Raw genomic sequence first — 13401 nt, forward strand, 5'->3', positions numbered from 1 at the left:
CAAGAGGAAGTCTTGAAGGTGACAAGTCTGGATAGAGAGCTGAAAATTAGAACGTAAAAGGTGCTATAACCCAGGAGCTCAAGAGCGAGAAAAACAGAGCCTTCTACTTTGGGAAGAATGAAGATTGCCACTCTTTCAAGAATGAAAAACTTGATTACTTGTCTTTTTTGTTTCACCAGTCTGAATGTCTCCCAGCTTACCAGCTTTTTTCTTCATTGCTTTGCTTTTAACACAAATCTATAAATAGGTGTCTTTCTATTGACTGCACTGGATTTGGGATGCTGCGATTTCTTTATGTAGCTGAACCAACAAATTCTTAATAGCAGCTCTGCTCTGCTGCATTAAAATCATGGTGCCACCAGAGAAAGCACTCTGTCTAAGGGTGTAGGAAAAATGAAGTCAGTTTTTGAAAGATGAAATTTTCTACACCAAGAGTGCCAGAGGCAAGCAGAACTACACCTCTGGGACAGCCAGTGTTCTGCTGTGTGTTTTAACTGAAGCACACAAAACGAAACCAGATGTTACCAAGCTTGTTTACAACAGCAACTCCTTTCCCAGGGCTTCTCCTTTTTTTTCTCACAGCATCCCAGCAGTCCCCTGTCTGAGACCAAAGATGAATGAGCTCTATACTGCTCAGCACTTTCTCTGTTGTCTCATAGACGACTTAACTTAGTTTACTGATAATACATTCCCTTTGGGGTCCCATACAGTGTTGCCAAAATGGATATTTGGCACATTTTCAAATCAGAGGACTAAAATATATCATAATAATTTTTGTGTAAGGGCTGTGAATGCTAGCGCCAGCTCTCAGTGGGAGGAAGCCAGACCCCGCACGGACCTGCAAGACAAAGGACAGAAGCCCCCAGAGATTCCTGCGCTCCCTCTGCAGCAGGCCTCCCTGTACAAAGTGTATGTGCTGGGTGGGGGGAAGACAGGATGTATTTCCAAATACATTTACATGCCATTCAGGAAGTTCAATCCTTTGTTGTGTGGACACTGATTAAGAGAGATTTTTTTTCTTTAAACCTTTAAATAACAGATCCTTTCTCCAGCAGCCTATTCACTCCAGCTGCATCGCTATATTCAGTAGACCTCTGTTCCCTTTGTATTACCTCTGCAATGATTCCGTGCATACCCGCTACAGCAAGGGCTCTACTTGGGATGCATTTGTTTTAGCGCTGTATTCTGCATACACAGCACAACAATATGATTCACTTCTAAGACTCTCAATGTTTTGCTCAGTGGTCTTTCAGAGTCTAAGTGAAACCATATGAATTTAAAATGCTGGAAAAGTGGTAAAAGAAATAGTGAACATTACCGTACCAGGACAAAGAATCCTGTTCAAGAAGCAGAAGGTGTTCACTTAAATCACATACAAGTCTGAAGAGTTAGATGGGGCCTTTTAGATTTCTAAAGATAAGGAGGGTGGTTGTGATTTATCACTTGGTCCCAATAATTTGATTTATCTATATCTTATATTTTAAAGAATCAACACGTTAAAGAGTCCAGGCAATGGAGTCTGCTACTAACTAAAATCAAATGGTATCTAACAGAAAGAAGGAGTATACGAACAATAATGTAACATTTACTACAAAAATAACGTGGATGCTTCTGAAGAGGTTTGTTATGGAATTATGGAGTTCCCTTCCCCAAACTCTGTTGACATCTGAACTAACAAGTAATAAAATATTCTCCCACACGACTATAGAGGTTAAGAAAATAAAGTCATTTCAGGAATCGAGGAAACCCCCTTGCAATTTAATTTTTGTACCAGTTTAGGAAGCTGAGGATAATTCACAGAAAAGAGTAGTAGTGCCATGCAAATCACACACTTCTTAACCAGAGGATAACATAACATTACAGCTCCAAGTCTTAGATTACAGAAAAATAAGAGAGTGGGACAGCTGTCAAGACAGGAGGTTGAAAAATTAAACACAAAGACTGCTGAAGAAATGTTATTTTCTTGCAACACCCCAGACCCGTGAAGGGTCTATACACAGGAAATCTGAGTGAAGCAAGCTGACAAACGCCAGGCTGTATCAAACTTTAAATAAGGAGTCCAGTGAAACACTGGTACTTTGAGCTAAAAACTCAGTATCATCAGCCACAATTTTAAAGCTTTTTTTTTTTTTTTTAAACAACTTTAGAAAGTCTTCTCTCTTCTTCTGTGGCACCCCCAAAGGTTACGTCATTGTGCACAATACACGCACCAGAAGGCAGGGATGTTTCCTGGCTTTTGCTGCAGGCAGCGTTTGGGGCAATGCTCTCTGGGAGGTGGGCAAGCCAGCAGTGAGGAGGGATGAAGTCCCCTCCATGCTACAGTCACCTGTTTCCCGTTCCTCTCCCCAAATCCATCACTAACAATTCCTCTGCTCCACAGGTACCAAACAGATTTTCCTTTCAGAGATGGCCCTGATTACTTGTAAACTGCAAGTAATGGTGCTCAATTTCTATTTAGCTTTGAAGGTTTTATTTTCTAGTTCAGATCTATGAAAGGCTTGTACATCTGAAAGCTGGTTTACCTTTTCCTGTTGTATTACCCAATTTAAAAAAAGATACTGCTTTTACTGACAGTCTTTATCTTGCCCATGGAGTGGTGTGTTACTTTCCACGGGCTTTATAGTCTAAAACAGAAGAACAGAGATGGTGCTGGAAAATAAAAGCTGCTCTATATCCCATCACATTCTCCCTTGTGTCCCTTTAGAGAAGAGTTTAAAGAAGTTAGAAAAAGTATAAATATCAGGTAAAAGGAGCTTCTGCCTTTCAACAAACTTAGCTGTACAGTGACCACTGCAACAGATAAAAGAAATGCCACTAGCCTTACGTTGGAGACAGCTGATTTCAGGCAGACTAACAATGTACTGTCCTGCAGGTGTCAGAGTTGCGATTTGAAGCAGAATTTGCTTTTTCATATCCATTATCGCCTCGTGTGTCACAGCTGTGCCCAGCTCTCCTATCCCAGCAGTAAGATGAAATAAAGTGGCACAGCAGACACCTTGCCTATAAGCTTTTTTGGCAGAAAAAATACATTTGCACTCAGAGACTTTCTTCAAGACAGAATCTCTGCCTTCCTAAACAGGGAAGTAAAGCTCTAGGTTGTCTTGCCAGATCTGTGAAAAAGCTGGAAATAAGCCAGTTTCTTCCAATAATTCTCAGTTTCACTTTCTAAAGGTGCAAGATTTGTTCAAAAAACAAGTACATTCTCAACCAGGTCTGAAATAAACTACAGCAACATTTTGAACAAGTAAACAGGGCTAGCCACAAAACACAATTGCTAAAAATTCTCCAAAATTTCGTCCACATTCAGACTTCACCCTACTAATATTTCAAGCGATGCAAGTCCCAATACTGACACACTATAGTTACCAATGTCTACAAAAGGTAAGGTAAGATGAATTAGCCATGACAAAAGCAATGCATTCAAGAGTTGAGGAAAAACTGACCTTAGTTAACTGGACAGTTCCTGCTCTTTCACCCTGGATTCAGTACCAAAAACCGAGGAGAGCTGCTATCACTACCCAACGCTTACAGAAAGTAACACCAGAAAGGAGGAAATGAGCCAGCCCTGTGACTGTAAAAAAGTTAAAGGCTCAGGGGAATTCCAAAGAGGAAAATGAAAAGGAACCTCCCTTCTAGCAACCCCTTCATAATAAGCACTGTTACCTTTACCGGTCACTTGTCACTGCTAAGAAGACCTTGCACTTGCCATTAGTTAGGAAGAGATTGATTTATTCGGTTGGAAACCGAAATTGGATGAGAGCCGGCGGTAACGATTTCTGGTGCTCCCCAGAAATCTACCTCTTCTTTTTTATTCCAGTTCAAATCTGTCCTGAAGTCAAGCTGTTAAACAGTCCATCAGTAAGAATAAAGCGAGCAGCATGCAGACACTCTTACCTTGCAGCTCCATTTCGTGTAACGGAAGTGAAAGTATTTCTTCGCATGTTCACAGACTCTACCCATACAGAATTAGTTTGATATCTCCTGCCATTGGCCCCAAAAGACAAGTAGGATGTTTTACAAAACAGGAGGTTGTAAATCTTGTGTGTCTTACACATGGTGTTCAGGGTTTGCTTCTGACAGAACGTTTATTCATCTAATCATCGCTTACCCTGCCAGCGCCTACCTGGCGTAAGACAAACAACCTTTTGAAAACCAACTTCATTCATGAGCGTTCCTGTCATGATTCTGTGTGCCTCTGCAAGGTTATTTGCCTATTTTTTTATCATGCATAGACCTACACAAATTAGAAATTAATTATGAAAGAGAATATATTCCCAAGGTAGTATTATTCCATTGGCTACAGCTTATAACAAAAGTTCCACCAGAGTCTGAAGGGCAAAGGAAGGAAGTGGGATTTGATGAAGTCAGTGACACCCAGGACTTGCTGCTACAGTAAGGCAAGTTTTTAACCATCTGCTCCGTAACAAATGGCTTGTGCACATGGCAGCAGGTCCTATAAGCAAAGCAGCTGCTGACCTGCGTCAGCCTTTTCCCATTGCAGAGGGGATCCCCTCCCACCAGGTTCCATTGGAACATGCTCACTGAGAAGAGAAAAAGCTGTTTCATTCCTGGGAGTGGCTGATCTGTTCCCAGTAGTTACAGAGATACAGGGCCCAGCCTGCAATGCAGACCATTAGCCTCTTTCGGCTCTCTAACCTGCCAGGCAGCAGTGTTCTTGGAATTCCTCTACACATATTAGAAGAAAAACAACATCTCAGTACAACAGCATTCACAGCAGAAAATAATGAAAGTCTGCACAAATACAGATTCTATATTTTAGTGCTCTGTTTTGATAGGAGACGCTGTGTGGGAAATCCCTACAAAAGTTAACAGGGTTATTTGTTAGCCCTGTTCTAATGTGCAGCACAACCCCGCAAGTTATAAGCTCCTTTACAAGCCCCAGCCCCATACAGGCAGATTTTTTTTTGCCAGCTTCTGAGGCTGTAATCCCATGAGGCAATCTATATACTTCAAGAGTGAAAGCTGGGAGAACAAAAGAATTCAGCTGTTTACTGTGATTCCAGTTCATACCTACAGCAAAGACTGGCTGTCCACTTTTTGTACAACACCCACTGCTGCTTAGAAACAGCAGAAAAGAATTGCTGGAGCAAATCAGAGTACTGGTTCATCTAGTGGACTGGTCTATAAAGATGGTCTTAGAGAGAGAGGGAAAAGTAAACTGGAAAACAGGAGCCTGTGAGGCAGCTGAGAACTGCCTAATCTTCTCAGGTGACCATCAGCTTCTTTGCTTCAGTGATTGCTGATACGCTGCCCTACTGCAAAAGGAGGGAACAGAAGCTATTGATTAGTATTGGAAGCACTACAAAACAGATGTCAATAGCGCACTTTGCAAGAGGGGGAAAGCTGGTACTTTTTTGTCCAGAAATTGTAAAGATCTGTTTTGTGGTAGAATAAATAGTTGCAAAACTATTAAGTAGAAAGTGAGAAACCTGCTGATACCAATGTTCCTAACCCCCAGTTTTCTTTGCAAGGCTTGTTCAGAGTGAAACAATGATTGAACATAAGGGTGAAAAAATCAAGAAATTTCAAAAAGAAAGTCAGGAAAGCATTTGCTTCAAAGAAAGCTGTCGTCTCTAATACAATTTGAGTAATTTCCTGGTGGCCTTTGAAACCACTTATTTTTAAGCCCATCTCTCCTACAGAACCTAGAGAACAGTGACAAATGGTTGAACATGTGATGGATGAAGACTAATGCTTCTGATGCACTTCAGGTTCCCTCTGTTATGGCTTTGTGACAGAGACACAGAGCCAGGCATGAAAGGATCAAGATCTTTGAATGGAAATTTTAGGTGCTACCATTACAAAAATGAGAAGAAGCAGATATCTTTTCAAGCACTTATCACTTTTTTCAAGCACAAAGGATTTAATTAAAAGTAGAAATCAGACTATATATGCTCCTAGCATAAGTGACATTAGGCCGCTTGCTATGATATTCTACATTTAAAATATGAATTCTTGGCATTAATTTGAATGTCCGTAATAATAGAGATAAAATCTTCCAGGTTGGTATTTTGCCTTCTCATGAACTGTCTTAATTCTTTTCCCCCAGCATTTCCTCTTGTACTTTCATCCATGCCCTGAGAAGTGATGTCCAAACTTTAGGAGAGGAAGAGATTTATACCCCTGACTACATTGCAGCCCAAGGTTCCTTCCATCAGTTTTACAGGACTACCCCAATATTCTACTAAGTATTCTTTTACTCTCCTTTTACGGTTGCTTGGTTATCTAAAAGTAATTCTGAATGCTATAATTTAAGCTGGGGTTCTGTCATTTTACATAGGATGGACAATGTTAGGATTGTCCCAGAGCTATCCCTGTTCTCCAACATATACAGTAATCCTCTGGTAGGTAAGACTAAAAAGTGAGTTTACTGCCTCAGGATAATAAGGTGTCTGGATTTCTGTCTCTCCTGCTGCCCACTAAAAACCTCAGAACTCCTGAATCCAGCCTCATAAGTCATGAAGTATTTCCCCTCCTTAAATCTGCAGCAGTCTCTTGTAGGCAGTGTAATTTTGTTGCTTATAGACATCTGGAATTTAAAAGTGGAGAGCATTCCTCCCATATTTGATTGAAAAAGATAGGAGATTTCCCTACATAAATTGCCAGCATATGCCAGGAACAAATGCTACTCAGACTATCAACGGTTGGTATGTCTGTTCAGAAAAACTGACCTTATCATGGTCTCTTTATCTACTTTGCATTACTGGTTCTGCAAAAGGTAGCAAAGAACAAATTTTATTATGGCCTGGCTATGAAAATGGGTATCCAGTAGCTACTCTGAATGATCATCTCTTTTTAGCTGCTCTTGCATTACATTCTGCTCTCTTCTCTTTCCCCACCTGCTCTCCACTGATGTACTTTGCACTATACCACAATTCAATCTCAAAATGCAATAAACAAAAGTAAATCTTTAACAAAGCAAAAAAGAAAAAAAAAAAAAAAAAGCTGATTTACCAGAAATGTACTTGCTTCCTGTTGGCTCATTATCTGTCATGTTTTGAGGCTTACTGCCACAGAGGTTTAAACAACAGAGGGGAACCAAAGTGTTCAAGTACAGGTCCCATTTTTCCATAAAGGTCAGAGATATCTTCCTTGCAAGGTCCTCTCTGTCTTTTTCATGGAGCAAGGCTTGATGGTACTCCTTGGATATCACATCTTCCTTCAACATGAGGTTAAGCAATGCGCGGTCATCAGAAGCTGTAGCAGTTGAAAGAATATTCCTTACTCTAGGTAGGATCTCCTTAAAGAGATTCATACCTGCATCTGAAGACGTTTGAAGGAGGTCTGAGCAAAATCTGAACTGTTTCAATAGAATTAAAAAAATCCACTCAGTCAGCATCAAAAAGATGAAGTGAAAAAAAAAAAGTTAAGAGACTTTGGCCTGCAATAGCAGAGGTATTTCCTCATTCGATTAAGCCTTTAAATAACATTTCCAGCAACAAATAACTTCTTGATGAAATGACACAACAGCACAATTCTTCCATGCATTCATAAAACACAGTTTTCCAATCAGCAAAACGGTAACCTGAAAAAGTAATTAAAAAAAAAAATATAGAAGGATTGCTATAGGCGGACCTTTGCCTCCTGGCCAAGTCATTGCTGAATCAGAACAGTACCAAAAGCTTCAGCACAAAACACATCCTCTGCAAGAGGGATAAGTTTAAAACTTGGAGACTCCAATGTAAGATTAGAGATTAGGTTATGAATACATTTATTTGCTGCTAGGTTTTACTACCTTGAATATTGCCATGACTTCTTTTCAGCACTGGACACATTTGAAAGTGAAGCAATAATTCCACCTAGTAAGAAATAAGGCACCAAGAAGAACTTGATAAATCTTAATAAATCTTTTAAGTACACTACTGCAAACTCTGGTTAAGATCCAACATATCTTTGTAGAATAACAAGAATTTTATGCTCTTTCTGATGTTTATGTTCAATATCAGGAAGTGCATGCGAAACACTGGAAAAATAAGCTATCTGATTATCCAGTAGTATGATTTTGACTTGCAGTGCAGATGGGTAACAAGTTTTACTCTAACTATATAAATGGCAACTGAGAAAAGCAGATTAATTTATTTTCCTTATGGAAAAGTAAATACCTTGGATCTTTCATGCATATTATCTCAGTCAGAATTTGTCTTTTAAACATATTTTCCTTTAAAGTTGTTGCCTACATTGATTCAAAACAAAAGAGAAAACATTCGTTTTGTTGAAGTATGAGTAGGAATAAATGCCAACTCATTCAGAGTAGCATTGTTCCTGGGCTAGTACGTGAAAAGGACTGTTTCCCATCATTTTATCAAAATAAAAGTGCACTGAATAAGATGCCTTCACTTGTACTTTACCATATTGTGGAGCAGAACACATGCTAAAGGCAGCTAGGGGTTTGCCTTGCAGAAAGTTGGGAACTGCTTGCTATCACTGCAAATCTGAATGAGTTTACCATGGCTTGGGGAAGAGAGACAGTCTCAAATCTCGGGTTCTTCTGCAATCACTGTCCTCTTGAATGGGTGCAACAGACTTAAAAAAAAAAAAAAGTATTGTCTCCATTATTTGGCTATTATTTTTGGAGGTTTTCAGAAACATTTCTTAGCATCATTGGTCACATTCAAGGCCCCTGTAGACAGCAGTTATCCTGACTAAGAAGTCTCCTTCTTGATGGAAGGTGGAGAGTTCAAGTCACATGAGAAGCTGTGTAATAAAAGAAGAAACTCAATTTAAACTGTAATCCTCAGCCAGTCTCTGCAACTCATTGACCTGCTGCACCTTACCTCTGGAAAAGCCAGATACAGAAAGCCTTCCTCAGTGCTCCAGGGCGTAAGTCTGTTTGACTGTGAGGGGATATAATAGTGTGGGAAAGGTGGATTTCTTTTTGTGGGCAAAGGACTCCCCTCCACAGGATAGTTCCCTTCAGAAGCAGACAAGCAAGTGAGCAAATACCTTGTGATATGTCATCATGAGTGCCACTTAAGCAAGAGAAAAGCAGATTTTCTTCAAGTGCTTCACACCTTAACCAGTTTCCATCTGCAAATGTGCCCAGGCAAAGTTCACCATGAATAGGAGATTACAGGCTTTTCAACTCAGATACAATATTTTTTCTTCCGTTATGTCTATATTTAACACAGATCAAAAGTAGGATTGCCTTTGTGTAGGTGTTAAGATATAAAGATTTCAAGTTGATTCCTGTCTTACTCTTCCCACATATTTTAAGAATTCCTGAGGAGTTTTCCAAAAAGATCTCAAGATCATCATCTGGGAGGAAGTGTGTTTTCTGTACAGTTGTCCCCAGCTCTTGCTGGGCTATAGGCAAACATAGCAAGAAATACTGTGCTAGAAGTACTCTGCCTTTGACCTCAAAACTGATTATCTCGTAGCTAAGGCCAAAATAAGGGAAAGGGGACTACAGTGGCTTAAGCTTTGAAAACTTAATTCAAGTTCTAGTGCTGCTACAGTCCTAATTTGCAATTTCGATAAAATAATCAAATGTGATTTCTATTTCTGCTTTTGTTTTTGCATTTGTATAAATTAAAAAAAATATTTCGTATTATCTTGACACTAGATAAAATCTGCTAAGGCTCGTGACATACCCAGATGCCAGGTACTGAAGGACATAACCCGGCCTACATCAGTACACCTTCAGCTGCTTTCGCTGTAGGAAAAACGGTGAAATGAATCGCTAAGATTTTACTAAGATTATTTGGATTTCAAAATTAGCTGTAGACTTTGGGCAGCATCATATTTACTTAGAAGTGATACTTCCTCTCAATGCAGAGAAATCAAAAGCATGAGTTCTCCTTTTTAACTAACTTTCCTCTTTAAAATGTATCATAGCACAAACAATGTGTGTGAAAAAGAGAACTAAGTCAGGCTGTACATTTTTATTATTTGATACTTATTATGTTGTTATTGGTTAGCACTTTTTATAGTTAAGGCATGTCTTTTCCTTTGGACTTTGACAGGAAGACTACCATGACAATCCTTAAAAACAGACAGCTGCTATAAAACATCACTCTGACATAGATAAGCTTTGTGCCAGTTAAAGAGAATCCTTAGAACAGGAAGGGAAGTTGTGCAGTTAAATACATACATTCATCTGTGAAGCAAAGTAATGAAATGCTGATGCCTATATTATACAGGCTTGAGTCATTGCAATCAGAAAGTAGGGAAACTTGTTAAATAGACTTTCTGTGAAAAATTGCTCAACCAGCAGCATGTCAAAGCTATTCAGCCTTGATAGAAGGAATCCCAAACAGAAATTCTGGTATTGAATCCAATTTATGTCTAGAGAGGCCAAAGACACCAGCTAACTGGGAAACCAGAGCTCGAAGATAGAGCCAACAGCTCAGACAACATGAAAGGAATTTTCAAGGAAGCACAGTTCATTCATAACACACTCTCTACTGAAATTAATAAGGACTTTGCAGCAATGTCCATGAGCATTAGAGAATGCTGCCCTCAGTGAGTATCTAATTACCAGCCTACCCCTAACTTTATTATATTTTGCAAAGCTGGACTCCGGGAACTTACTTCAGGTAAATCTTAGAATGGAGACTTTGGTTACCAACGTTGTATCTTTTGTCGTGCATACGCACTCATGCAGGATTTCCTAAGTAATTCTGCCAAGGTTTACAGCTCTTAATGCAAAATATCTTACGTCTATTATGAAAATGACTTCCTGTAGGAAAGTAAAGATGTGATATTATGGAAGGTGTTTTGAGCATAAAAGGTCTGTCTTTTATATTGCGGAGTTTTGCTTTTTTCCCCCAGAGCTTGTTTTTAAAACTGTCTGATCAAATCTTTTCCCTCCTTCCTCACCTCAGAAACTAGCTGTGGTTCCATTAATGCATAAAAGTCCTTCAGCATCCTTCCATACCTACACATTGCTTCCCAAATACTATGATGAGCCTCAGTAGCGCAGCACTGCAGGTGAGACACAGCACAGAGTCCAAGGTAATGCGCTACAACGCTGCTGGTCATCCTGGCAGCTTCCCCAGAACATCATTTTCTCAAGTGAGGTTAGGAACTTAAAAGGTTGGGAATTTCCCATCTAGTAGGTGTGAAGAAAGATTAGGGCCTCAAATATTTGCGGTCATTCAGAATCTCATGGAACTTTGGACAACAAGACAGAAGGCTGACAGAGCAAAGCAGGCTGAATGAAAGACCTATTTAGACAGCTGCTTTGCAAAATCCTGATAAACTAACTTCAAAAAGCATTCCGGCAGAAATGACCTCGGTTTCTACTTTTATTAGGATGGGATATCCAGGTTTGCTGCTGGTCTGCCATAAACATTCAATGGGATTCTTTTGCTTCTTTAAAATATTAGAATTTAAAAACTCATAATCCTTGCATTTTTAGCTTAGTAACATAAATAATAGTAACAACATAAAAACATCAGTTTGCCAGCCTACCTTGTGCAGTCCAGATTCATTGTTGTGCCAAGAGGACACAGCTACCACAAAGTGCTCTGTAGAGAATTAGGTAGCTATATGAAGACAAAGCCGTGATGCTGTTTTCAACAGCAAGGAATCAAATATTTTCTAAACTATCTTTGTGTTATAGGCCCACATTTAAACTATGAATTCCACCACTTTCTTCTTCACCTGAATCCCAGTGATTCATAACTTGCACTGGCATTAGAATGATTGTGCTATGGTACGTGCTGGAACTTCCCAGAGAAAAAAGTACTGAAAAAAAATGAAAATTAACAAAATATCGCTGTTTTATCAATATTTTGCTAAAGCACTGTGGATTTATAAGCATGCTGTTCTCTTATTATACTATTTTACTAGCACAAGGTATTTTACCAGGAGGCCAAGGATGGAGCGTGAAGTGTTTTCACTAGCAGTTGGCTGCAGCTGTGTGCTCTGCAAGCACGCCATGAGCACCAGGACCTGCACCAACACCCAGCTGCTGCCTGGCCTACGGACAGAGGAAAAGACACTGAGAAAGGATCTTATTTCTTCCCTTGGTTTTCAAGAGGTCTGTAAGTATCAGAAATGCACAGATGTCTTAGCAGCAGTTTTGGGACAGGCAGTGCACAACAGTATTCATCTTGTTAACAGAAGGACTTGTTATATAGCGGAGCGGAGAGGAGAAAAGTGAGAAGAGCAATGCAATTCCTAGCTTTCTGTCACCACCACTGGACTTCATATACCTAGTCCAGTACACTGGTACATTGGAGAGTGTGACAAAAAACCCTATGGATACTGGTGCATTGGAGCATGTGACAAAAAACCCTGTAATTCTCATTACACTGAAATAAAATTAAGCAAGAACGGGAAACAGAATACAAATGCAAACCCAAACCAACAAGGAAAAGGATGTTTGCAAAATCACAGCTTGTGTCGAGTTTCAGAATGATAGAGGCAAGAAAACTGGGCAAAAATACTACACTGACAGTTGAAGAAACCATGTATTTTAGGGGCTTCCCTAAAGCATTTCTGATTTTTGTCAACTAAAACACATACCAGACACAAAAAAAATACTAAAATCCACATCAGACACAGTAGCTCTACCTTTAGTCACATGAATAAACCAGCACTTACCACAACTTTCATTTCAGTAGCTGTGCTATTATTCTTGTAACTGCAGACAGTGAATGTGGTATCATAAACACAGTCACACTGCCTTTTTTTTCCAGGAGCTTTAGGTCCATGTTTCTGCAGTCCGGCAGTGCGGTCTCTGGACTGCTCTGCCACGGGGAAGGGGAACTCTCAAACTCTTCTGCTGAAGCTGCTCTACCCTGCATGAAGGATGAAAGCCAAACGTTTAGTGCATTCTCTGAAAAACAAACGGGTTTGGGCCCTTGCCCTTCTTCCAAGGTTTATTTCGGTATTTTTTATTGACGATTATTCATAGATTTTAAAGACGTGTGGATCGTGAATTCAGGCCCATTCACAGGAGAAACAAATGCTTCACCCCCCAGTTGGGGAGTCAGGGAGAACAGCTTTCACAGGAACAGCTGTGGAGGCCTCTACTACAGCCCAGAGCTTCCTCCTCTTCTAAGCTGGGAGGCTGAGGCTATCACCTTTCAGGCAGCAGAGGAAATTGTGGTCTCTTCTTGAGCACAGACTCCACTGTAAAAGGGGCTCTTAGGCCACTGACATGAACCTTGCTTTTGGTTTTGCCAAAAGAGGTTGGGGTCCTAACTCCAGGAGAGGCTCAAGAGCTGTGTATTGCTCACAGAGCGAGTTGTCGTCGGTAGCATCTGGTATATCTTGTAAAGAACATGCAGTCAATCTGCCAGATCCCACTCCAAGGCACTTCATGTTCTGTGGCTCATATGGGGGATACAGCTACCTAAAGACCAATCCCGAGCACCTCTACTCTTTGTATGATTCAGGCCTACAGAAACAGTATGGATTTTGTGAATTTTA

The 13401-nt window shown here is 40.0% G+C and overlaps 1 protein-coding gene across 6 annotated transcripts in view; it reads right to left on the reverse strand.

Moving 5' to 3' along the window:
• CIITA (class II major histocompatibility complex transactivator) overlaps positions 1-7774 on the reverse strand; it is a 33355-nt gene extending 25581 nt beyond the window's left edge. For 3 of the 6 annotated variants that reach the window (XM_074598339.1, XM_074598342.1, XM_074598338.1), the window contains exon 1: positions 6976-7495. In XM_074598339.1, coding sequence (XP_074454440.1) covers positions 6976-7360 — 385 coding nt within the window. In that variant the 5' untranslated portion in view covers positions 7361-7495. Of the gene's footprint in view, positions 1-3443; positions 3537-3894; positions 3912-6975; positions 7496-7756 lie in introns of those variants that run through there. The other 3 variants (XM_074598341.1, XM_074598343.1, XM_074598344.1) reach the window with 3 other exon arrangements.
• Between the last annotated feature and the right edge of the window lie 5627 nt (positions 7775-13401).

Source organism: Larus michahellis, chromosome 8 (assembly GCF_964199755.1).
Source record: "Larus michahellis chromosome 8, bLarMic1.1, whole genome shotgun sequence".
Classification (NCBI taxonomy): domain Eukaryota; kingdom Metazoa; phylum Chordata; class Aves; order Charadriiformes; family Laridae; genus Larus; species Larus michahellis.